This window comes from Varanus komodoensis, unplaced genomic scaffold (genome assembly GCF_004798865.1).
Source record: "Varanus komodoensis strain SLA01 unplaced genomic scaffold, ASM479886v1 scaffold6_2, whole genome shotgun sequence".
Lineage (NCBI taxonomy): Eukaryota > Metazoa > Chordata > Lepidosauria > Squamata > Varanidae > Varanus > Varanus komodoensis.
This window is the reverse complement of record NW_025336346.1, coordinates 13,275,272-13,300,731: the sequence shown is the minus strand read 5'-3', so window position 1 is coordinate 13,300,731 and position 25,460 is coordinate 13,275,272. Positions and strand designations below refer to the sequence as shown.

The 25,460-nt window shown below is 40.8% G+C and overlaps 1 protein-coding gene across 1 annotated transcript in view; it reads left to right on the top strand.

Annotated features, from left to right (window-relative positions):
- WNK2 (WNK lysine deficient protein kinase 2) overlaps positions 1-25,460 on the top strand; it is an 89,325-nt gene that overhangs the window by 14,782 nt on the left and 49,083 nt on the right. Inside the window, exons 2-7 of the mRNA XM_044451513.1 lie at positions 6,036-6,124; positions 8,455-8,674; positions 12,054-12,342; positions 16,503-16,699; positions 22,673-22,825; positions 24,419-24,610. Of these exons, the coding sequence (XP_044307448.1) occupies positions 6,036-6,124; positions 8,455-8,674; positions 12,054-12,342; positions 16,503-16,699; positions 22,673-22,825; positions 24,419-24,610 (1,140 nt within the window). The remainder of the gene's footprint in view (positions 1-6,035; positions 6,125-8,454; positions 8,675-12,053; positions 12,343-16,502; positions 16,700-22,672; positions 22,826-24,418; positions 24,611-25,460) is intronic.

Below are 25,460 nucleotides of genomic sequence, written 5' to 3'. Positions count from 1 at the left end.
GGTGCCTCCTTGTCATAGTTAAGATAGGATTAAGCATTGACTGGGAGGGGAACTATTTTTTCTTTCTTATTCCATATTAACTGACACAGAAGAATTAAATTTCCTCCAAAACACATGATCTTAACACTCACCTTTACTGACTGAAATTTGTCCCCCACTAATGCTGCAGTTGTCCATTCTACTAATTAAATTGATTTAAGTGTTCATCTCTAAAGTTTTCACAGTAGTTCAAAGATCCTGAGGGGGCAAAGTTCTTGAAACACTGGAATGCCACATCATGGCAATATATGAAAAATCACAAAGTTGAATGATTTTCTAAATTTTGAGAGTGGGTTCAGAGTGTAATGACCCAAGTGAATAATCAATTTCTTTTAAAAACGGAAAATGTTAACTATGGTGCTGCACCCACTTACATGGAACACACTGGGACTTTTTCTGAGTAAACATGTAAAGGATTGCACTGCTAGTAATGACAAGTAAGATGTGTCGGGATGTGATGTGATGTGCCTGCATAAGAAAAATAGTGTTGGTTAAGAGTCAGTTTACCAGAAGAACTGCTAAAGGTGCACCAGAGAATGCTAGAAGTGCTTCGAGTGTGTTGTTTTCCTCTTCAAGGTGCTCAGTAAGGATTGTTCATTTTCATGTTTATCTTAACCTAACAATATTCTTTTAACTGAAATTTCAGTATTTTATTATTATTTTTAATAATTCATACTGCTTTTTCACAGATGTCATGAAGGCAATATATAACAAGCCAAAGTAATAAAAATATATCACTAAAATATATAAAAAGCAATAAAACCATGCTAAAACACCAAAAGTACTGAAGGCCAAACTGAAAAGTTTTGTCTTACAAATTCTCAAAAAGCTAAGAATGTTGGGGCCAATGCAGGAAGAACATTTTGCCATTCAGTAGCAATATAGAACTTGGAAGAGTCTTTCTCAGGACATTATCACTCATGGAGACTTTTACTTGTGTCTCCATGAGTGATAGTGTCCTGAGAAAGACTCTTCCAACAGACCTTAACTGGATAGGTGTATGAAGAACAGATGTTGTAATGTTGAATTATTATTATTATTATTATTATTATTATTATTATTATTATTATTATTATTGTATTTAGATCCCACCTTTCTTCTTGCAAGGAACCCAAGGTGCCTCAAAGTTTTTCCTCTTCTCTATTTTATTCTCACAACAAACCTGAGAGAAGGATTAGGCTGAGAGTTGGTGACTGGCCCAAAGTCATCCAGTGAGCTCCGTGGCTGAGAGGGGACTAGAACCGGGATCTCCCAGATCCCCAGGCCAGTAGTCTAACCACTATGCCACAATGGCTGTCGATATGCAATATTGATATTGAAGTAATGTGTTCTCGATGTTGAGCACTGCTTGGCAGCCTAGCTGCTGCATTTTCTTTGTACTAAAGCTTTTGGATGTATTTCAGGAGAAGCACTATAAAGAACACTGCAATATTCTTAACTTTATGCTAACCAAGGCATGGAGAATTTTACCAGACCAGGCTAGTTCAGAAATAACCAGCAGAAATAAGCAGACTGTTTTAGCTGGTGCACGAAATGGAGTTGCACAAACACATGTTTTGCCACATTGTAAACAAAGGAAAGGGTAGTTCAAGGATCATGCATGAGCTATAAATTTCACTTTTTATGGAGTAGACAACCTTTTCCAGAACAAATTCAATCCCAGAGCTAGAATTTTTAGTGCCTTGTCTGAATTCTATCTCCTTCTGGCTCTTGAAAATTAGGATTTAATTCTAAAATAAGGAGAGGGAGGGTGGATGGGGTGGGCTTGATAAATGAGACCCTACTACCTTGACATAATCTGACCTGCCAGTTTAGGCTAGGAGTGGATCCAGCCTGTGGGCCAGAAGTAGGTGCCATCCTCTGTAGTAAGGCATCTAAAAGTTACACTGTGGAGGATAGTATAAAAACTGTACTTTATACTATGTCTGGGAGCAGACTGGAAGCCAGGGAGATGATAAATTACAAGCATATTATGAGCAAAATGCTTAGTCCTGTTTAGTTATCGGCCTTTTTTTCTTGTGTCAAATGAAGAATTTGGTCCAGGGATCTCCCCAAGGATAGCACCAGTGAAACTCTATTTCTCTGCCACTTTTAAATATCTGTCTATTGGTCACCAGGCAGGAAGAGAAGGAAAGAAGTGCTTCCTGGTTTCATCTAGTTTTCTTCTTATCCACACAGATTTAGCTCTGTCTTTTTCTGCACTCCCTGCCTCAAGCCTCCAAAACCCCTTTCCTTGCCTTTTATCTTCCTTCCCTGTCCCTAGCTGCCTTCTTCATCTTCCTTGCTAGCCTTCTGCTTTATTCTTTGTCCTCCACTCATTTCTTTATCTTGCAGTTGCTCCATATTCATGCTCTAGCCTCGCATTTTTTCTGCCCCACCTCTTTATCTTACAACTTTTCCCCCTCCTCTTTGCTGTTCCAGCACCATCCAGCCTCTTGCTTTGCTATGCCTCTCTGCCCCACAGTGTCTTTTGACTAGCCAGGTTCTACAGCAGGCATTATGTGCCTAGCCACTTCCTCCACAGGAACTATTTTGTGGCAGTGCCCAAAGCAGTTTTTCAAATTCCCCAGTGTGCCCATGGGTCCAGAATGGTTTGGACCTCCAAGCCCATATGAACCCAGCTCAGACTACAGTTGATAAAAGGGTTTTCAAACCAGATTTGAGACTTGAATGACAAGCTTATCTAAGGACCCTGAAACTGTAAACCTTTACCTCCTGCTGGAACAGACTGAACACTACTCAACCAAGTGTGAATGAGTCACCCACCAACTGGATGAGTCACCCACCAAGAGCACCTGCATCTTGTCAGGACTGAGTCCTGGTTGATTCATTCTATTAGCACACCCAAGCACCGAATTGGGACATCCATAGCCTACTTGCATCATGATGGAAAAAAGCAATATAGCCGGGTGTAGTCTGCATCTTAAATATCTTTTTTGTAGTTGTTTAGTGACACAGGGCAGAGAAGGGTGCCCTGTGGGATCCTAAGAAGGCCTATAAAGAATTCAGAAGGTCAATTCCTTAACATTTCTTTTAACTAAAAGCAGCCACAAAAATGGCAACTTTGAATGGAAAGGTGGAGTGGCAAGGGCACTTTATCTATCACTGCCAGCTGATTTACGGCTTAAAATTGATTGTGCTAACTGGGGTGTGAAGTTGGGTTTATATGAGGTTCAACACACATCTGGGATCTTGCAAAGACAAAAGGAACTTGTAGGGATAATAACTGTCAGTACCTGCTAAACAGTTCCTTTTCTCCCCTATTCCACCATTCAGTCTGATCTCCAGTCAAAATCAGAGCTAATTTTTTTTAAGCAACAAGTTGCTTGTTACATGTGTTTGAATGTAATTTGTAGTCTGTTGTAGTGTTACAGAGAATGGTTTCTTAATAATTCCTTCAGTCTGATTTGATGAGGAATGGAAATGCAGTAAAAAGTTCTACCTGTCTACCTTACTAGGAATTAATTTCAGGCAGTATTGTGCAATCTAATCTTTTCACTATAGTTTCAGAGATTTTGTCATTATGTTGTTTTTAAGAATGCAGATTTCCTACCTGTTTTATATTTGTGCAACACAATTCTGAGCTTTTTTACTCAGAAGCCTCACTGTGTTCAAAGTGGCATTTCCTCTGTTAAGTATGTCTAGCCTTAAATATCTTCTCCCCCCTTGAGGTTGCAATGTTGTGATTATCCGCTACAAGAACATAAAAACTACACAGCAGCTTAGAGCTGTCTGGGAAATATTTCTTCCCAAGACCTTTCAGCATGATTTGTATGAAATATTCAGCTCGTACGCAAGACTAGAGTAACTTATACAGAGCTAACTTTGAGTTCACTGTGTCTTCTAATCTTCATTTTCTTGGAATTCACAATAACCATCTAGTCTGTCTGGGTTATGTGTGTGATATTATCTTGAGAACTTTGCAAGCAAACAGGGCAGGCAGTATTTCATTTATTTTACAATAGCTGTATCTGATTTTAAAGCAAGCTGAACAGGGACACAACAGATCATTAAAGGAGCAGGAAGACAGATACGACTAGTGCATTTTATACATTTGCTAAAGATCTTTGTTTTTAAAAAATCAGTTGCTCTAGCACATGTCAGTTTTTCCCATTAGCATGAAGACATGGCTCTGTTGCAGGATTCTGTATCTGTGAAATAATCACTAAGTAGACATATGGAGGGATACAGCTTGTGGCCCCTGGATGTCATTTAGGGAGGGCCATAAGATACTTTGGCTTCCCAGATGAGAGGTTGGAAACAGAACAGGAATCCATGCTCTGACCCCCCCCCCCCTGCACTTCCCCTGATGGCATTTATCGAAGCTGGTTGCTTTTCCAAGGACTGGAACTTGACCAGAAATGGCCATCTAACAAATAGGCAGAGCGAAATGAGCAAGAAGGCAGAGATCACCTTCACCGCTCCTCTTGCTCTGTGTTGGATACTCCAGATCCCCTGATTAGGCTGTGTATGCCTTCCCATCTGTGCTCTTTATATCTGTGAGGCTACTCCAGACTTTTCTCAGGTGCAGGGATGAAGTGTAAGTAAGGGATGCAGAATTGTGCATGCCTTTCCCTTGGCCCTTTTAAAGCAGCTGGGGTTTCCATCACTTGCTTCTTTTATGATCCATTTGAAAGTCCGACCTTGGGACTTCAAGAGTGCCATGTAGGCCGCATTGCAAAACTACCTTGAGCATTCAGCCAGCTGACCTAAAGTGCTAATTGCAGCACATCAGATCCTACAGAGCTGTGGCCCCAGAGGCAGCTGCTTAGGATTAAATTGCATGTTACATTAAGTACATCATGTACAGTTTAATCCACACTAGGATCGTCACCCTTAGAGATGGAATATTTTCCCCTTTCTTCTCCAACAATACTCCATTTCCTGATCTGTGGATTAACCTAACACCCATCCCTATGTGCCACAGTTCCAATCTGGACTGCACTTACTTTAAAGCAAGTAAAATGTAGATGTTGCAGCTGCACAATACATAATCAATGTAATGTGTAGTCTCACCCTCAAACCTGGCCATGCGCCTTTAGTTGAAGGACATCACTCAGTCCTTGTCGTCTTAGATTTTGATCTCTGTTGTGGAGAACAGTACCTGTTTTGAATCATGTACTACTTTGGCCTCCTTGGGCAGATGGGCAATTCCCACAGTCCAGAACTGATGATCCTGGTCGCCATATTCGGTTGAGGCCTGGTACCCTATCTCTCCCATGCACATCATGATACACAACTTGTATCAAGATGCTCCTGGGGCAGTGACAAGCTTACAGTGCTAAACCCAGGCTGAGTGGATCAGTGGAAGGACTGCTGTGCCCTATGACCTGATCCTAAACTCTGATTATTTTGAACATTTATGATGAACCTCAGAACACAAACACTTAAGTACCACCCTAAAATGGCAGAAGATTAAAATAATAGTTAGCATTAAAAGCATAATATTGACTATTTTGGGGTTCCACTAATTTTCCTAAGGTGCTATTTAATCTTGGCTTGGGTCTGAAGAAGGTGGTTAGATCCAGTGCTGCCTTTTCTCTAGCTGAAGACTTCTTCCATGAGTGTTATGAATCTTTTGCATCTGAAACAGCATGGTCTTGCTGCATCAGATGCCGTTGTCTGCAAACATTCATGTCAGAATAAAAAGTGCCACAAAGTGATTTATGTTTTCAAATAAACCTAAGACATTATGTATAAGCATATGTTATTTCCAAAGATCTCATATACATATCTCTGATACTGAGTAAATTAAGAAGCCAGTTTAGGCTCATTGGACCACCTGCATTGCTACAGAACAAGAATCAAGTCTTTTGCCTTTAAAGAGCCAAATGGGTATGTAATTTGGCTTTACGTTGATTATAGCTGGTACTACACAGTAGTCTGGAGCAGGTTCTAGTAATTCAGTCTCATTGGACTCACATCTATTATGAATAAACCCATTTTGGAAGAGAATTCTAGAGAACCTTATTTATGTCTCTTTTTCCCCCTTGCAGGGTGTCAAACCGGCAAGTTTTGATAAAGTTACTGATCCTGAAATAAAGGAGATAATTGGAGAGTGCATTTGCAAAAATAAAGAAGAGAGGTTTGTTCCAAATAACACTTTTCTGTTACATTTAAATTGTATTTGCTGAGGACATTTTAATTCTTTTTTTTTTTTTTTTGGTGTGTGTGTTGGTGCTGGCAAATTGGAAAGCATCTGGTTCAAGTTGATACACATCTGGAGGTCTGGAAGACAGTTTTGCCCACCGGACCCCTAGCACAAGATACCACAGCATCCTCCAAACCAGCATTCAGTGATCACCTGTTCCCAAGCCAAATTGAACATTTAGGCACCCCATGGTAGCCACAGATTGCCAGAGGAGCCCCATGTAGCTTGAACACAAGCTAAATTTGGGTTCTCCCTAGCCACTACAGTCATGCCCTTCCAAAATTAAAAATTAGGAGGCTGTAGCATGTACCTGCATGTGGCCTGTGATTTAAAGGTTGCCCAGCTACTTACTAGTATTCCTACAGGTTTTTGTGGATGCAACTAATTATATAGACACTTTTCAGCATGGTTGCTGGCTGATTGCTGGACAGAATCTACGTTTTTCACTCTAGTGAATCATCAGTCCTGAAAACTGGAGTGTGTTTTTTGATCCAATCCACCAGCATATCTCTCTGGATGGCCAATCTGGAATGAATGGAGAGGATCATCAGTTTGCAATTGGAGAGCTCTAGAAGCTGGCATCACGGGCCATGGGTTAATTAGGATGTTTCCTAAGGTTCCATATCAAGTCTGATCTATTTTGCTTCTGTATGAAATTTTGGAGAATAGTGTTCTGTGAACTGTACCCAGGTCTATCATTTCCATCAAGTTCTAGGGTTAAGTGAAAACTGGATTTAGGGCAGGCTTCCCCAACTTTTACTTCCGAGATGTATCTGATTAATTTTCCATAGCCCTCTGTTAGCAGCCTCAGGATCTGTTAGGAGAACCAGTCTGGGGAAGGTTTGTGTAGGTTAAGAAATGAAAGGCTGAGGTATTTTTGGACAGAATGCTTAAAAAATAACAGGCCTGTTATTGCTTGTTTTGATTCGGGTTGCTTTTGCCTTTAAAAGTCAGGCATAGGGTTTGGAAGTTCTCTTTGTCTCAGTTGTATTGCTAGTTGCACTAGTGGTGGCTGTGGCTAAGAGTGCTTGTGGGCTGGTGTACCTGTTCCTACAGGAAGCAGACCTGGCTATGATGATGCATGCATGCCTTAGTTCTCTCTTGTTTGCCATGCAATGGGGATCTATATGGGACTGCCCTTGGAAAGCATTTGGGAACTACAAAAACTTCTTAGAAATGCTGCTGCAAAAAATGTTTGCTGCTATTCTTCTGGATCATGGGTCTTTTAGGATCCTAATTGCGTTTGTTACCAGTTTCTGGGTCGAATTCAAGGTGCCCTTTGTTGCCTTCAGAATTTCAAATGGGCTGAAACAAAATATCAAATGGATGATCTTCTTCCTCTTCTGGAAAGCCTTTTTTGAATGTCTCCTTTATTTAAGGCAGAATTAATGGAAAAAGCCTTCTGTGTGGCTTAGTCCAGGTTGAGGGATTTCTTGCTTGAGGAGACTGATCTGGCTGGTCCCCCCCCCCCCCATTTTGGCTGGTGTCTGAGTTGCATAGCTGTTTGCTATTTTGTCTGCAGTCATTTGAGCCTGGATATAACTAGAAGATTTCTGCCACCAGCTACTTTCTTTGCATTGTCTCCTCTATATAATGGTAAGCTAGAATTCTGTGGAGTTCTGACTTAGTGTGAATCAGTTGTGTACATGGTGCAAATAAATCCTGGTTTGTGATGTTAGTTTGTAAGGAGCTTAACAAGCCAGGAGATGCACTTCAGTACATCAGGCAGATCCACTGTACTTTTAGTTTTGGCTAGTTTATCCATTCCCATTGCTGGAAATAGCTAAGTAAAAATGTACAAAATACCTGACCATCATGAAGTTATTCAAAATAAGCCTGAAGTTGTTAGATTCTGGATTACCTCTGTGACAACAGGCTTTTTTGTGAGCTGTGTGGGTTCTTCTGTTAATGTTTTAACAAGGAGCAGTAGTCATGACAGTCACAAACCTCCTGAAGGCCTCTCTGTTCGTTTTTGTAGGCTTATACCCTAACCAGTGTGGCATGGTGGTTAGAGTGTTGGAATGTGGAACTGAGAGATCTGGGATGAAGTCCACATTCAGCTGTGAAGTTTGCTGGGTGACTTCAGGCCAGCCTATCCCACCTTACAGGGTTATTGTTGTGAGAACAAAATAGAGAAGAGGAAGAACTTGTGAACCACCTTGGGTTTCTCACAGGAAGAGAAAAGGCAGGATAATAATGCGCAATAAAATGGTCTTGAAAACTGTAGTGCTTTAATGTGCTTTTGAAATCTTTCCTTCTTCCAGATATGAAATTAAAGATTTACTAAGCCATGCCTTTTTTGCTGAAGATACTGGGGTAAGAGTGGAACTTGCAGAAGAAGATGATGGTAGGAAATCCTCTATTGCCTTAAGACTCTGGGTAGAAGATCCTAAGAAACTGAAAGGAAAACCCAAAGATAATGGAGCCATTGAGTTTACTTTTGATCTGGAGAAGGAAACTCCTGATGATGTTGCACAAGAAATGGTAAAATAAACTTCACCTGACCAAAAATAATTAAAAACATACATAAATTTGAAAGGACACCAGAAGCAATGGAAATGGAAAGTAACTTCCATTCAAAAGGTTCAGCACAGACTTTTTTTAGAAAGTGATAAATAATATTGAATCTGGAAAAGTGAAGAAGGTTGATGCTCTTGTACTTGGTTTATATATCCCTTTAAAAACCATGTTTAGAATTAAATGTCAGTTTCTCAAAACTTGTACTGGCACCTGCATCTAGTTGGATGACTTCAAAACCTTCACAAATTATGTACCGACAATCAGCCAGACTGGAGTCTCCTCGTTCTCCTTGCAATAGGATAAAACATGTCCAAATTAATTTTTCAGTAAAAACTGAAATAACAAACACAGCTTTGCAGGGTTTGACACTAATCATGTTGGTTAGACATATCTTTAAGAGAAATGTTGCCATGTTCACTTGCTGAATTATTTTATGTACTTAATAGATATCTATTGTTGTAAGATGAATGTGTCATATTTTTCTTTTCTTCCTCTTCATCTGGGATTCATGAAAAATAATAGCTCAGATTTTTCAGAACCGGATTAAGAAGGACCATCCAACAAAAAGAGTTTAATTACTAACAGTGTCAGAAGAAACTAGTTCCTCTGTAATATCAGAAAGGCAATGCGGATGTGTTTTCTGGCGTAGGTGTAGGGACTGAGCAGCCAGTACATGAAATGCCTATCCGACTAGATCAATTTCTGTACTCAGAAAAGGGAAAAAAGAGAAAAAAGTAACTTAAGAAGCAACTCTTGAGTAACTGTTAGTCTGAACTTCCTGCATTTCTTAAGCTGTAATCTTATATACCAGCCCTTCCCAACCTTTGGGTCTTCAGATGTTGCTGGAGTACAATTCCTATCATTTCTGACCTTAGGCCACACCGGCAGAGGGCAATGGGAGCTGTAGTCAAATGCCATCTGGAACTTAAGGTTGAGAGAGGCTTATCTATACACATTTACCTGAAACTAAGTGCTGTTATAACAGATAAAGCCACTTTCCCAGTAGACATATACAGGTTTGTGCTTTTAAATGGCATGATTTTGTTCAGTATGAATAGACCTGTATTTGATGGCAAAAGCACTGCTGCTTATTGTTTTCCTAATGTGTTTTGGCTATATGCATATAAAAAAGCAATGTGCTGATTTGAAATTTGTGCTAGGATTTGCTTGCCATTTAATAATGTTGCTTAAATGGCAAGGGTGATCTTCTTAAGAATGTGTCTCTGATTTCAGTCTCCCACAGAATAGCCTTAATAACTTTATTGCTATTCAAATGTATTTGGAACCATAATGCATCTGGAACCATAAGTGAGGGACATGAAAGCTTTTTTTCTAAGACCTTCCCTAAGTGGTTTCCATAAAATATTTTCTAGATTATTGCTGTAGAAACCCATTGTACTGTGACTCACCAACATGGAAATATTTTTTCTGATGTATTAAAAGCTCTCAAGTGGATCACAAAGTTGTCACGTTAGCAACTATCTCAGTGAGATTATTGATGGAATATAGGGATTAAGACACTGGTAAATCAATTCTCCATGTAGTAATAAGGAAGCTCTGTGGACATTTCAAATGGAGCAAAAAGTGTCCTATGCCTTTCTGTCTAATCCATCAAAATGTCTGTCATAAGAACAAGCCAGTTTCTCTAAGCCAGGAGCTGGTAGCTGACCAACCTTCTTGTTTATTTTGAGCAGTAATTGCAATGTTTACAGTATATTCACCAGTTTCTAAATTGGTGGAAACATATTTTAGGACCCCTAGTTTAGAATTCCCAAATTATTTGGTAATTACTACTTTTTGCTCCAACTGAAATAAAGCTAGCTAAATATGCTTAAAATCAGGTACTTCAGTTCAAATTGTCCTTTGAATAAATTAGATATTTTCAGGGAAGTATAACATCATATTATGAATCATAACATGGCCTAAATCTCAGAGTTCGATTTACTGCCAGGAGAGCTCTTGAAATGGTTTCATATGAATTCACTTACCTGGTCATTACTGTGATCTGGGTTTACTACATTAGACATTACAATTTCTTGCGTAAAGGTTGCTACTTTAAGCCTGTATTTATTGCAGTTGTTCAGCTGAAAAATTCACAGGAGAGAAAGCACTTGTTTCATGCTTCATCCAGCAGGCTTTGCATTTGTTACAAAGAAAAAAGTTAATCCATAGAAGAAATTGAAATTGGTAAAATAGATCTCAGATGAAAGATGGCAAAGGTAGTCATCTTAAGCACTGTACTTGACTGTGCTTCAGATATTCTGACAAGATGCTTATTTCTTGTCATTTATGAAAGAGTGTTGATGCTTTTACCTGTAAACTTGAAACTTCTGTAGGGTTTTCATGTTTCAGAAGTTGTCTTTTCAGGCTGCATTGTAATTTGAAAATTTCATATGCTGGCTATTCATGAAGCAGACTCCTAAGATTATTTGAACTCTGATTGCCAAATATGATGGCAGTCTGTTATCCCTGAAAATGCCCCTTTTAAAATTTCTCATGCTTTGCCTTAAAAAGTAATTCACACTAACAGTCAATCTTATTTATTTATTTATTTATTTATCCTGCCCTTTACGGTGTCTCAAGGTGGTAGAACTGCAATGATTTTAAAATTACAATTGTATTAATGATATTTATTTATTTGTAAGCCGCCCTGAGGCTTAGGCGAATGGGGCGGCATATAAGTCCGCTAAATAAATAAATAAATAAATAAATAGTTAGCCTACATATGTTTAAACAGGGTAAGATTTGTTCATATCAAATGATTCCTTATAAAAAAGTTATATGCTTTTGGACCCATTGCACATTTTACAACTGTTTCACTGTTTTGTGAGCAACAGCAATTTCAGCAACTATCCTAAATCATCTGTAAAAATGCCTCGAGGCTCAAATTAACCCAGTTGATCCATTCATCCCAATGGTCTAAACTTGGTTCACAGACATCCTATGCAGAGTGGGGAGAAGCACAGAAGGGAAGGTTGTTTTGGTTCCCTTTATTGTTCTTCAGGTGGATGATTTTGGCCAATCAGCTGTGGCTTGCCACTTCAGAGGGGAAGGGCAGGAGACTGTGGGGCCGCCAGAATATCTCCGATTTTGATGGTCCTGTTCTCCTCCCCTCCATACCCCCTGGAATGCCTGCAGAAGTCCCTCTCTGAGATCACCTTTGGGTGGGGGAAGGGGGATCTGAGTGCAGTCCCATGGTTCAAGGCTGGAGTGCTTTCCCAGCTGTGGAGCTGGGAATCTGAACAGTCCTGTGGGTGTTTGTCAGTGAGTAAATAGTCCAAGGAATGAAAATATGCTAATGAATATGGATTCATACCTGATATCTTATCACGGCTTCTTTCAGATCGATGCTGGATTTTTTCATGAGAGTGATGTCAAAATAGTTGCAAAGTCAATCCGTGACCGAGTAGCATTAATACAGTGGAGAAGAGAGCGGATTTGGCCTATGTTGCAGTCAGAGGATAATCGGGATCCTGAGAGTTTGGAAAAAACAAAGGCCCCACAAGCACAACCAGTTCAGGTTACCTATCTTTCTCACACTGGTCATCACATCCTGTCAGAGCCAGAAGAACCTGAAGCTGACCAGCATATTTCTCAACAGAATCTACCCACAAGCATTACTTCGCTTGCTTGTAAGTCTTGCATTCCTTTTCTGTGCTGCCAGTAGTTCCACTTGACCGAGTAACTGAGTGTACATTACAATAAACTGATAATGAAGAATGCAGGCAATCTAATTAAAGTCAAATAGAGAATCATGTGCTAGCATATTTGTGGATTGTATGATATATTAGACAGGAGACCATAATTGCCAGCATAAAGTATGCTAATTACCCAAGTTACAGAGACAATGAGGGGAAAATGAGATTTGGAGAAGTTATCTGGTTCTGCAAATTCCAGTTATTTGTGAACAAAATAAGTAAATCACTCCATAAATGTAAACTGAAGAATCTACTCTAAATATTATCTAACCAATTCTAGTATATTGGTCTAAGAGAACAGCTAAAACTGAAGCAGTGCAGGTTGTGATTTGCAGTGTAGCTGCTGGAACTACAACAGACCATCTTTAGTGGTACAGTATACAACCCATACCTTAAGCCTGGCAACTGGGAGTGGAGCAGTTAGCTTTATTCAATTCTCAGAGAAAATGTGCCTTTCTATTAACTTGGTCAAGGCAGTTTCACACACAGATTCCCCTGAGAAAAAAGGAAGAAATGACCCACAGAGGCTATACAAAGGGACAGATGGATGCCCCCAAGCCCCTGCTCAGTGGAGAGTGGGGAAAAATGTTTTTAATTGCCACTTTGATGTCGAAATTGAGTGGCAAACTGCCCTGAGTAGCACAAAAATGGACAAATGTGCAGGTTTCAAGCTAAATGTGATGATTTTAACATTCCATAGTAGCTATACAGTGCCATATTGTTTTTTTGTTTTTGTGTAAAAAATCATTTCAGGGTGTATCAGGGAACATATAGGAGCTGCTTGTGGTTTGCATGTTGCCCATCCCCCCATATGCCTTGACACAGCACACAAAAGTGTGTGTGGGCTTTGCCAAGCAGTGGATTGGGTCAAACATGTTCTAGGGTTCACTGTAATGGTCAGCTACCATTTCCTTTTTTTAATAAAACAGAAGTCAATTGGGTAATGTTCTGAGAACTACAGCTCAAAGAGCTGCATACATGAAACTCAATTAATGCAAATCTCTAGCCATATGCTTTGTTTCAGTAAGGCAAGGTGTATACTTCATCTGTTTACAAAACAGAAATGTGTATTCATAATTAAAGTAGTATCTTCTCCCACTACTTCCAATATTTTGCTTGTTGTATTTTACAACTTTGGTATCATAAGCTGTTTGGATGCTTGCATAGTGCTTTTGTGTCTAAAAGCCCTATAAATAATTTCCTTTATGCTGTCTGCAATATTCAAAGAGGGCAAAGATGTAGATAAATAATTTAGTATCTCTGTACAACATGATGAACCATAAAAAAAATCCAGGCTTGGCTTTCAAGCTTGCTTTAGTTCTGAATAGTTATACTCCATTTTTTCCTTAGTTACAAATAATTTGTCTTATGAGATTAAATTTACCTATGATATAACATTGTCTACTTTATTAAACACCCCAAGCCTTGCTATATACTAAGCAATGAACAGAAGTCCAGAGTAAGATCTCACTTGTCTATGATTTAATGGTGGATCCTGGTTTATAGTACTGACATTTTGGTGGACAAATAGGGAAGCACACAGTGGCTGGTGCAGTATCAGCACAGACAGAAGGGTTCAGGCAATAGATTGCTTGGAAACTAGTAAGTTCAGATCAGAGGTGTCGGGCAACTCACTGCAACTGGACTCAACATCATCATGGGATTCATTCATTTATTCATTTGTTTGTTTATTACTTGATTTCCTGCATTTCTGTACCACCTATTAGCCAAACTCTCTGGATGGTTCCTAAAAGTTAAAAGCCAAAAATCCAGCATGATTCAGTATGCACTGCTTCAGATTCGGGAGTTCATCTAAGGTCAGAACTTGTACTCGAAACTCAGACCACCCTCCCTCCAACCTTGCAGCTAGAAGGAAATGCACCTGCTGTGACTGCAAGGTCCCAAAAAACAACCTCTGAGATAGAGCTTTGGAATGTGGAGGGGATGAGACAGGCTTACTCCTCTGCTCATGCTCCAGGGCAGAATACAAGACAGGCTATCTTAAGTGTTTTGCAGGACAGGAGAGATACCTTTGCGTCTCTCCCACCATCAGTTGGATGTGCCTAATATTCCAAGTTTGGAGGGCTATAGGCAGCCTCTGTTATTGAGTGCATTGTGCTGTGTAAAGTACAAAAATGCATTTAAAACACATTTCAGTAAATAGATTTTCAAAAGAATATACATTTTTGTAACAAACTCAAATGTGGGACTTTGTGAACATTGCAAAAAGTGTTCGTGTTCATGAATGGAAAATGTTCAAATGAGATGTGTACAGAAGCAGAAATTCTCATACATCCCAGTGACGACTTTAAAAGGCTATTAGAAAGAAATAATAAAAAATGAAGCGATCAGTAGCTGCTTAAGCATGACAGCTGTAGCCTTCCTCCAGGACCAGAAATAGCATGGCTCTGAATGCTAGTTGTTTGGAAACAGTAGGCGAGAGCTACTGCACTTGAGTCCTGTTGATCGGTTTCCCAAGGATAACATGGTTGGCTCCTACAAGGAACAAGATACCATCCTGGAAGGATCTTAGGTCTGATTCACTAGGGCTCTTTATGTTCTTCTGCACAGCGTGTCTTCCATAAATGCTTTATCATAAATAATAGCTCTGCCTAAAAATTAAATTGTTCAGATGCACATATGCTACAAGGTTCAGTAGCCTTCAGGAAATACCCTGCTTTAAATATTAAAATTAACTTGTAAATGTTTTGTTTCAAATTGAAAGAAGGTACTGGGTTGGCTTCTAGGATGCTTGCACACTGGGGCTTTAGATTAGTTGGAGTTAACTGGACTTCAGGCAAAAAGTTACAAACTGTGAATTGTTCCTTAAGTCATAAACATCTTAGCTATTTTTCACTTGCTTTAGGGTTGGGGTTAAAGTTATATTTTTGTAAATAAAGTGACCAGAGCATGAAGCATTTATATAAATGCTATTGCAGTCACTCTGGTTGTAGCCAGTTTCCCATTCTTTATCATCATACTTCAGTGCAGCTGGAAAGCAAGTTTCCTTAGAACTTTCTTCATTCTTAATTTTCCTTAGCAATAAATACTAGCAACAGAACAAAATTGCCAAAAAATGCAATAAATACACAGAAATGAATGTAGGCAAATTCCTTTCGTTGGCACCATTTTTGCATACCTTTGTAAACTAACTTTAAAGTTTATAAACCAAAGTGTCTTCATCAATAAGGATTAGTAAACTGAAATGTTATTATCTAGTCACACATGCTACATACAGTCTAAATTCCACTGACTCTGATGCACTATGCTGTTCAGTTACTGTGAACAATTGAAAGATGCACAAAATCACAAATATGCATTTTCATTCAAAGCACTGATCTTTATATGAAAGAACTGCCTGTGTCAGCATGAACGGCGTTTTGGACTGCAGTAATAAAGACCTACTAAAAAGAACCCACAGTAACACAAAGTTTAACTAGATGCTATGAGGATACAGACTGAATGTTAGAATGCAGATCATGCTGGATTTCTGTAAAGTGGAAGAGTAAAGGGAATTTAGAGAGCAATCCTATGCATGTTGGACAGAAAAAAGCCACACAGCTCCCAGATTTAAATGTGGATAGGACTGTGCCTTTAAAGTGCACAAAGGGTATATAGACAGGGGATACAGAGAAGTTTCCTCCATGTCATCTGCATTTTATATTATCCGAACCCTCCGTATCAGCACTGGAAATCCTGATATTTTTCCCAGCATGAATATATTTGAAAGGTAAACCATCTTACCTCCATGAGAGACCTTCAATGTGAATAATGCTGGATGATTGTGGAAATGAAACAAATGGCAGAAAAGGCAAACAAGGAGAAACTCCTTTCCCAAACTACGGTTTTATTTATAATTGGGAAAGCAAAGTGACCAGAAGCCCAGATCTGGGGCATCTGTGCAAGCTAATGGATGCATAAAAAACGCAAGATGAGGCTGATGCACTGGGGCACCATAATGATGCACAGGCATTGCAAATGCCTGTTGTTAAAATACAATTACACACTTCTGGTACAAATGTTTTGTGTTTGGGGGTGTCTCAAATTACGTAGATCTATTTTATGATAACCTTAATTTTTTAACCATGTTTCAGCTGATAGCACATTTGACAGCGGTCAGGGATCCACTGTATATTCAGACTCCCAGAGCAGCCAGCAGAGTGTCATCTACTCATCTATGCCTGATGCAATACCTCCTGCTATTCAGCGGGTTTATAGCCCACCGCTCAGTGACAGTCAGGCTCTGCCCCATAGTCTTCAGCAACTGGGACCCTACCAGCAACCTTCAATCGTGAGTAGCACAGTTTCCCTGAAATATTTAAGCTTTGTGGGCCTGATTGATCACCTTTTAAAAATAAGTAATGAGATACGTTTATTTTTATACTACAGACTCTGTGCCTGTGCTGTGCCTAGTTTTTCTGTTATTTGTGAACACAGAAGGCGTGTGCCTGTCTACTCCAGTGCAAGGGGTATTTTTTTTACACTGTGTAATCCATACAGGCCTAGTAGTTCAGCTGCGACGAGATTAAAATTCCAGAAGGTACTTGTTCTGAGAATTATGCATTCACTGTATTTTCCTGCTGGCTATACAGTAATGTATACTTGTTCCTTCATTTGCTCAAGTACCTTTGGAGTCAGATATTTCTTCCAGTTATGCTAAAGGCCAAGCATCTGTTTAGTACCTTTGCTGCTCTTTCCCACCACTGAATGCTTCAAAGAGGCACTTCTGTTGTAGAAGCTCCAAAGTCTTAACAGCCAGGACATGAAGGCAGCCACGCTTACTCTCATGTTCCCAATACAATGACCTTGACCAGTAAAAAATAATGGAATTGTCACTGGAAGAAGAATTGCAAGCAGTTGATCGCAAAGCTGGCATTCAGCTTATATATGTCTCCTCAGAGACTATAGGGAGGCAGTTCTCCTGGGCTAACCAGTATTTGTTACCTGTGATACAAGGCAGTTCCTGTAGCTGCCGTCACCATAGTGATTCAGCAGAGGCTTTGACACCATACATATTGCCTCTTGCGGGAGAACTGATGAGATCAAACCAAAAACAATTGCCAGAGAAAGAAAAAGAATTAGGTGAATCACAGGCACTAGAATTACAGAAGTCTTACAATTCTGCTGAGTTTATGCTCATTAAACCCACCTGTCAGGAGTGCTTGGCTCATCAGCTCTGTTCTGGAGCAGATCCAAACAAAGCTAAATTATTAATGACTTTTAAATATGCCATACACTTCCCTTCCTTCCTCTGTTAGTGTAAAAATCAGCTCCATATCTCAGCCACTTCATGGACCTTCTTTATTAAATGAATCTTTTCAGCTCAAAATCAGGCCACAATCCAGCTCTACTCCAGTGAAAGCAGCAGTGTCACCAAGAAAGCTATGTGTTCAGAGCTTATTTCTGAACAAGCTTCCATGCTTGAATGTACCCAGCCCTGTCACAATTGTAGTCCAGATCATACAAAAATGGCTGCTTGACTGAAGCTGTCCAAAGACATGGGAGCAGCCTAGCTAAGAGCAAGGAGGCAGTGATGTGGTAGGTGGAATTCTTTGTTTGACTTAGAAGACCAAGCAATTCCAAGAATTAGGCTGAATACATCCTGTTTGCCCCAGAATGACTCTCAGTCCAGTGGAAAAGTAACACTTGGCCTCTGTTTCCCTCCTGTTTCCAAAATACCTTTTACAAAACCTGAGCTGTACTTAATCCTGAGAGCTCCGTGACAGTGCTGACAGCTCCACTGCTGCCTTAATCTGTGAAAGGGAAGAAACGCTGGCTGCGGTGTTTGCACCAGGATCCCTCTGTCCTTGGAACCATTCCTCATGTAAATATACTGCACTGTGGATTTTAAAGCTGAAGCGTGCCATTTATCTTATGAAGGAAAAGCTTTGCAACTTTGACTGAATATAACAATGGAATATTGTGAACCTCAGTAGCAGGCCAGCCCTTACTGGTTCCACGGATTTGATTCTCCATGGTAAAGCATTAATATGGCATGCACATGCATTTAAAAATTAAAAGATGTATTAATAAAACACAGTTTTCTTAGTCTTTATTCTTCTAAATGACCATTTGAACCATAAATTTGCTTTTTTATTTTTCTTAATCACTTTGCTTCAGTATAACATTTCAGTAGACAGCATTGTGTGTTATCTTATTAGTCTTATTGCCTTGTTTCAGTAACAGCACACTGAATTAATCACTTCCATAGAGATGTACCAGCAAGTCTAATCATTTGTTATTTTGTAGGTTTAGAATCATATTTCACACCTTACATTTTCATCCAGCTCCCACCATTTTCTGCCTCAAATTTTACACAGTGTCCCTACCTTTCTGCAAAACATCATTATTTATCAAATCATAATGAGTTTTAATTTTTAAAAAGTTTTATAAACATTTAGGAAATAGCCTTCATACAGGGTTAATGTATTATAGATCATGCCTACGGTTAAAGAAAATGTTTATTAGCAACTCTGGATCACTCACCGGCCTTTCTCAAAACTTTAAATTATATTCCTGTGTCTTTCCTTTCTTTGTTAACATATTCTTTTTTTACTGCGAATTCATGGTTGTGTCAATCAAACCTGCTGCTCCCTCCGCTTGTCTAACTGCAACACCTCTCATCTCTCTGCTGGCTCAGAATGATGTGATTTATAGCATAACACATCTCTAGGGCACTGGGTTCAGGAAGGCTGGGGTGAATCATTGCTTGGTAAGGTCCACATGATTAAAACATGTTTCTAAGGTATCAGTTGCCAGTCTGGAAGGTCGAATGAAGCTAGGATATTTGAGATGGCTCTTTAGTTTACTGTTCAGTATCCAGGCGATAAAGTTCAATGTACTTCCCTCATCACCATCATATTCTAGCATACATTTGGGGTTAGGAAGAGTTTACAGGAAAGATTGAAACTTTGGTATCTCTCATTGTTTAAAATTATGCACTATGCTGTAATGAGGCTGGTGCTTGAATGTCCCACTGTGTGTCCTGGGTCAGAGCCCCAAACCCTTATCCTCTGAGGATCCCAACCCATTGTCTTCTGAAGAATAGGCTCCAGGATTAATGGGAGAGCCACAGAAAGGTGTCGCGATGTATCCATCACCCCAGCACCAAGTTCTCTAGAAAGATCTCAGAGGGGTTACTCTACACCAGGGGTCCTCAAACTTTTCCACTAGGGGGCCAGTTGAAAGGTACCGGTGTTGGGCGCAGGCCGGAAAGGTGGTGCCGGTGGTAAGCACGGGCCAGCGCGGGGGTGGCATGGGTGGGCACCCGCTGAGGCGGGGGCAGGGCACGCAGTGAGTTAGGGGCAGAGGCAGGCACGTGCTGCAAGGCGGGCGCACGAGGCAGCGGCTTGCTTGCTTGCTTGCTTGCTTGGAGATTGTTTTCTCCAAGCGAGCAAACCACTGCCTACCTGGGTGTAGGTGTGCATGTGGCAGGTCCAAATGGGCATGATGGTCTTGATATATGGGCATGGTGGGCCAGATCCAGCCCCTGGGCCGTAATTTGAGGACCCATGCTCTACACCATCACTGCCTGAGGCCCTTGAAACAGGTCAGGCCCAGCTGGTGGAGTATAGTCTTTAAGAGTGCTGGGGCTCAGGTGATCTGCGTTCTAGTCCCTTCTCAACTTTGGAGCTCACTGGGTGACTTTGTGCCAATCATGGACTCTTCGCCCAACCGAGTTCTCAGGCCTGTTGTTGAGAGGATAAGATGAAAGGAAGAGAATTTTGTAAGCGGCCTTGATTTCTTTTGAGTGGAAAAAAGGCAGGATATAAATAGAATAACCACAACAGCCTGTTTTGCACAACACAGCAATTCAGCGCAGGTAGTCAGGCATGGGAGGTTATCATATCATCCAAACCTGGCAATGTGGATTATTTTTCATGATTCAAGCCACCCTGAGAACCTTTGGCTTGTTCTAGGAGTTGTTCAACACAAGAGAGGCTGTCATGTCACCAGAGACTGACAGAGTGATTTTTTTGCAGTTTGTTGAGAACAGCTACTGAGCCATTTAGCAAAAGGGACAAAAAACTCTGCTTCTTACTTTTGCAGTCTCACAAGTGACTGCCCAGCCACCAATGCTGAAAGGACACTTTGGAAGAACTGCCATTCATTCCTTAGTTTTTAAAATGTATTTTCAGAGACCAAAACCAACCCAGTTGGGGTTAGTTGCAGGGCAGGTTGCCCCTTGAAAATTCTGCATTTTTCCACTACCATTTTTGTTGTTTCTTGGAAGGTACAACTCCAGGTGAGTTTTCATATGAATATTCTGCATCCTGTTACAAGGGACCAGTGGGAAAAAAGTTACAAGACCAAATTATCAATGGAAAGAAGCAAAAAAGCAAGGAAAGGAGAAGGTTAACCAAAAGAGGATGGGTTTAATGTTGTATTGAATTGTTGAAGTGACAGATCTCAGAGCCCTCCACCTTTTCATGATTTCCTCAGCTGCAGCTACTGCAGAAAAAAAGAGATACTGAACCTCTTATTGAAGCAGTTATGACAAATTTGCATTTATTTCTGCATGTTTAGAATGTTCAGACAACTGCAGTAACTGCAACAGTAAGAGCTCCAAGGAGCTTTGTAAAGAGTGGAGGCGTAGGTGAAGTGTTGAAAAAGTTCTCAGTGGAGGGCAGTGAGAACAGTTACATTGCTAAGTGAATTGTATTGATACCATCTCTTTGGGTCCACCTTGTTTCCCCATCTTTCCCCCATTTACTGGTGCTTATCAATGGACAGCTGGGCAAATTAAAGCTGGCAACTGTGGGCAAATTAGCCTATTTGCAGCCTTATCTTGTCCCCCTTTAACAGCTGAAATGGGCAAGGGAATTAGCAAGGCATTTGTATGTTCACAAAAGACCACCACCAATTATAATGCAAAATTTTCAGAGGTAGAAAAACGGCCCCAATTGTACTAGAAGCATTTTTTTCATATAGGAAAAAAACCAGTGTAAATGAAAAAATGTAGCTATCATAGATGGAGGGGAAAGCAAGATGCATTCTGCCGTAAAGGACACTGGGATGCGATTGCAGAGGTAAGGACCAAGGAGGGAGAGAACAACCCAAGTTGAGCTTGACTGTCTGTTGGGTGCACCATGTGTCACCAGCCCACTGACTTATTTGCAGTTTGGCTCAGTGTGATGCGCAAACCCACACAAATCTTCAGTCAGTAATGGGATAGAGCCAGGTGCTCTAAATGGTCCTCCACCCTTATTTAAGGCCCAGAGTGCTCTGCTCCTCGTTGGAGCAACAGACAAGCCCATTCAGAGCTTTTCGTTCCTTAAACCTGGTCTTGCTGAAGAGCCAAATCTGCAGGAAACCTAGCAACCCAGGTTTCACTAGTATTTCAGTGGTGCTAAGCCCTCATCTTTTGAAAAACAGCAGCCATTGAAAGAAGATAATGTAGATCTGCACCTTGAGTTGAGTTGAGGAACTGCCTTCCATAGATCAAAAGGTTTTGCTCATGGAAGAGACCAAGGTTTGAGGATCTCTTTCTCTGTCCGTTGCAGTTCAGCCTATTCGGAGGGGTCCCTGTGTGGCATGTTCAGTGAGTTTAAGGGTCTACTTTGTGAAGAGGGGGACTGGGAAGACCACTTCTACCTGTCTGGTTGCGCATGCATACATTTTGATCCAACTCTATATGTTCAAACCATACCATATTCTTCAACAGTGGGGTTTTAGCTTCTGTAGGGAAGAGAAAATTGTCTTAATCCCCCGACCTCCACAAATGGTCTTATTCAAAGCATATGTGTACACTGCTTCATTTCCTGTTTCATTTCTTTAAGTAAGAATCCAGAGATCTAACAACATCTGTGTTGCATCTAGTTTGGCTCTCATACTCATTCTGCTAATCCAAGCAATAAATACCATTTACTACAGTAAATATACTACCCACTTTTCTCACTATCAAACACAAAAGTGCAGGGAGATGGGGACAAATTTTCCCAGTTCCTCACAAGGCTGTGGACCCTCTAAAGTTGCATATATCTGACTTCTTATCTTTGACCATCACTGTAGTAGCTTCCAAAGTCAAGTAGAAAAACCATTTCCAGAATTCCCTGCGGGTGCTCTGGATGGCTTTTGGAGTCAAGATGTTTTTGGAGTTAAGTATTATTTTTTTAAACCTGTGGGTTTTATGTTGTGTGGTGTGCCATTGTTCATGTACACTGCAAGGTGTGTCAGTGATCAGTCCTGTGTTTTTCCATCTGTAGGCCCCCTTTGGCTCTAACACTCAAAAATGTTTGTGTGATTTATCTTTTCTCTTTTTCAGCCTGGACTTCCAGTGATTCCGACTCCACCTGCTGCTGTTTCTCAGCGACCACAACATTACCAAGAACCAGCAATCTCATTCCCCATTTCCCATCCCACCTCAGTTGCTCCTGTGCCAATGAGACAACCTCAGCCTGTGTTAGCCAGCCAGCAGGCAAGTCCTTGCTTTTTCTGAACGTAAGAATATAAGAAGCGTTGGATCAGATCGAGGGTTCATTGAGTCCAGCATTTTATTCAGACCATGACCAAACAGCTTTCAGGGCAGCTGCTGAAAAAACTTAAGGTAAGGTCCTTAACTGGTGCTGCAGGCCTGCTTGTGCACCAGTGGCTGAATCTGCGTTTTAGCCTGCACTCCAGTGAGGTGCCTTTACATCTCTGAACATGGAGGATTGCAGGCATTCTGCTTGGCTTGTGGTCCAAGGAAGAGAAGGTTGGCTCTCTACTCCTTTTCCCTTGCAAAGCAGGTTGGCATCTTGTTCGGTCCGTCTAAATGCAAGCGCTTCAGAGTGAGGGGAAAGGAGGTGGAGGTCCACCAAGCTATATGATACCTTAGCGGCACTGGTCTCCTCTGCACCCATTGGATTGTCCCTTGGCCTCTACTCCAAGATCTCTTAGGTTCTTTCTACCCTGGCTAAGGGAGAATGGTACTCCAATGGCACAATTTGTACCCCCCAAAAATCTTAATGGCTTTTTAGATCATAAATCCCATAGCTGCCTAGGGCTATTGAATTCTGCTGTTAGTAACTCATGAAATGCATTGCTTGATGTAAATCAGGATATTATTTACATGTTAAAACAAATGGACCAGAAAGGCAGAGAGTTCTAATTTCTTTGTCCACCTGTCCAGGTTCTTTCATACATGCATACAGTTTTGTTTCCATTTCTAGTAGGAAGAAGGTTTGCCTTACTATTTGTAGTTTATAATTAGGGTTTTCTCCTTCATGTGTTTCATTGACCTGACTATAGCAGCCATCCCTCACCATCCCCATCACTTCCTTTGTAGATCCTCATCCAGCTCTGCCGCTGAGCAAAGGCAGGAAAAGGAATCCATGAGAAAGTGTGATGAAGTTCCATGAACTGCTAACAGAACTGTAGGCACAGGCAAAAGGCTTATTCCTCTTTTGACTTATGATACTACCCAAATCAAGCCACTGAAGTGGGACTCATAAAGTATTCAGATGATAGCTTTTCAGACACTGAAGTATAGTCTGGCACTGCCCAGGCTATACCCCACCCCATTTTCCCCTGCCCTGCCCAGCCCAGCCCAGCCCTTTTTCCTCTTTCCTCCTTCCTTTCTCTGGCCATGGTCTCATCTCAAGCTGGCTTGGTAGACTTTCATAGCACTATAACTCATACACAGAAAATACACGTGTTTCGGTGACTTATTGGTGGTCCTATTCTGGTGTCTAAATGTAAGGAAGAGAAAGAGAGCTAAGCACATTCTCCCATTGCCCATAGTTGACTGTCAGCAATGAAGAACTTTCCCTATTTATGGAGGTTGTTCGTGTGATTTAGAACCTTGTTCAACTTGGGGTTCTAAATCACACAGAGGGCCTCCCTGAATCACGCATGATCTCCACTGAAGACTCTCCAGTTCTAGCCTTGCTTGTAGCGGGTGACAAGAAAGTGCATCTACATTGAGCTATCAGATGCTGCATATGACAAATTTGACTTTGCCTTGCATTTCCCCTACTCCCATGCCTAGGACACTTGAGGCTCTTACGTGCTTTTCCTTTTCTTCCACCAGCAGTCTATCCCAACTCCAGCTCCTCTACAGCAAATTCTCACCAACCAGCCCATTTGCTCAGTGCAGCAGCCTCCACCGCAGCTGTTACCCCAGTATCCAACTCCCAGTTCTCAGGTGGCAGGTACCAATATACCACTGGCACCTTTACAGATCCCCGCTATGCAGCAGCTTCCACCAGTTCCACCTGGCCAGGTAAGTTGACCAGAGACTTCAATAAAGTTTTTAAATTGTGTTACAGATCATTTATGTTGATGGCAGCTCCATAGCTAATAGCTCGTATGGAAAGCTTTGCGATTACTGTGGGGCTTCTGTGCATTTGCATTATGTTAAGATGCTAGAAATTTATTACTATTATGTAATAATAGCATTGTGCTAAAATAAATTAATAACTTCAAAGTTATATGGTGCTGCCTCATTACTTATAATCTAGATGTCGACATGAAAGGGAAAAGAGATAATTTAACTTCCCTCAAATAATGGCCAGTGGAGGGAAGTCCCTTTTTCTTTCTCTCCCTCTCTTTAGAAAGGCAGGAACATAAAATTAGGGATTCATGACAAATGCTTTCCTTGTATTAGAACTAAAGGCACTGTTGAAAGGTCAGGAGGGTCTTCTTTCTACTAGCCCTGTTGGCGTGAGTCCAGTCCAGGAGAACCACAACTCCAGCTTGTTTGACTGGGGAAAAGCTGTTACACTTACACAGGACAAATAAATTAACTAAACATGAGTAAATTAATTAAAAGTATAATTACATGAAAAACTGATTGCCAAGGGGAATGCTGTACCTCACTAATGTAAAGCATGTGCTTTGCATGCAAAAGTTTCTGGCATTAACCAGCTGGCCTAGGAAAGAATTTTGCCTGAAACTCTGGCAAGTAGCTGGGTTGCCTAAAGGCAGCCATGTTAAAAGCAGGATTTGACTGGGAGTGGACATTTGGAACCCTCCAAATGTCCTGGATGGCCTACAGCTGCCATCTTCCCTTACCAGTGACTGGGCTGGCCAGAGCTCTTGGGAGCTGCAAGTCACAGGTTGCCCAACCTCAC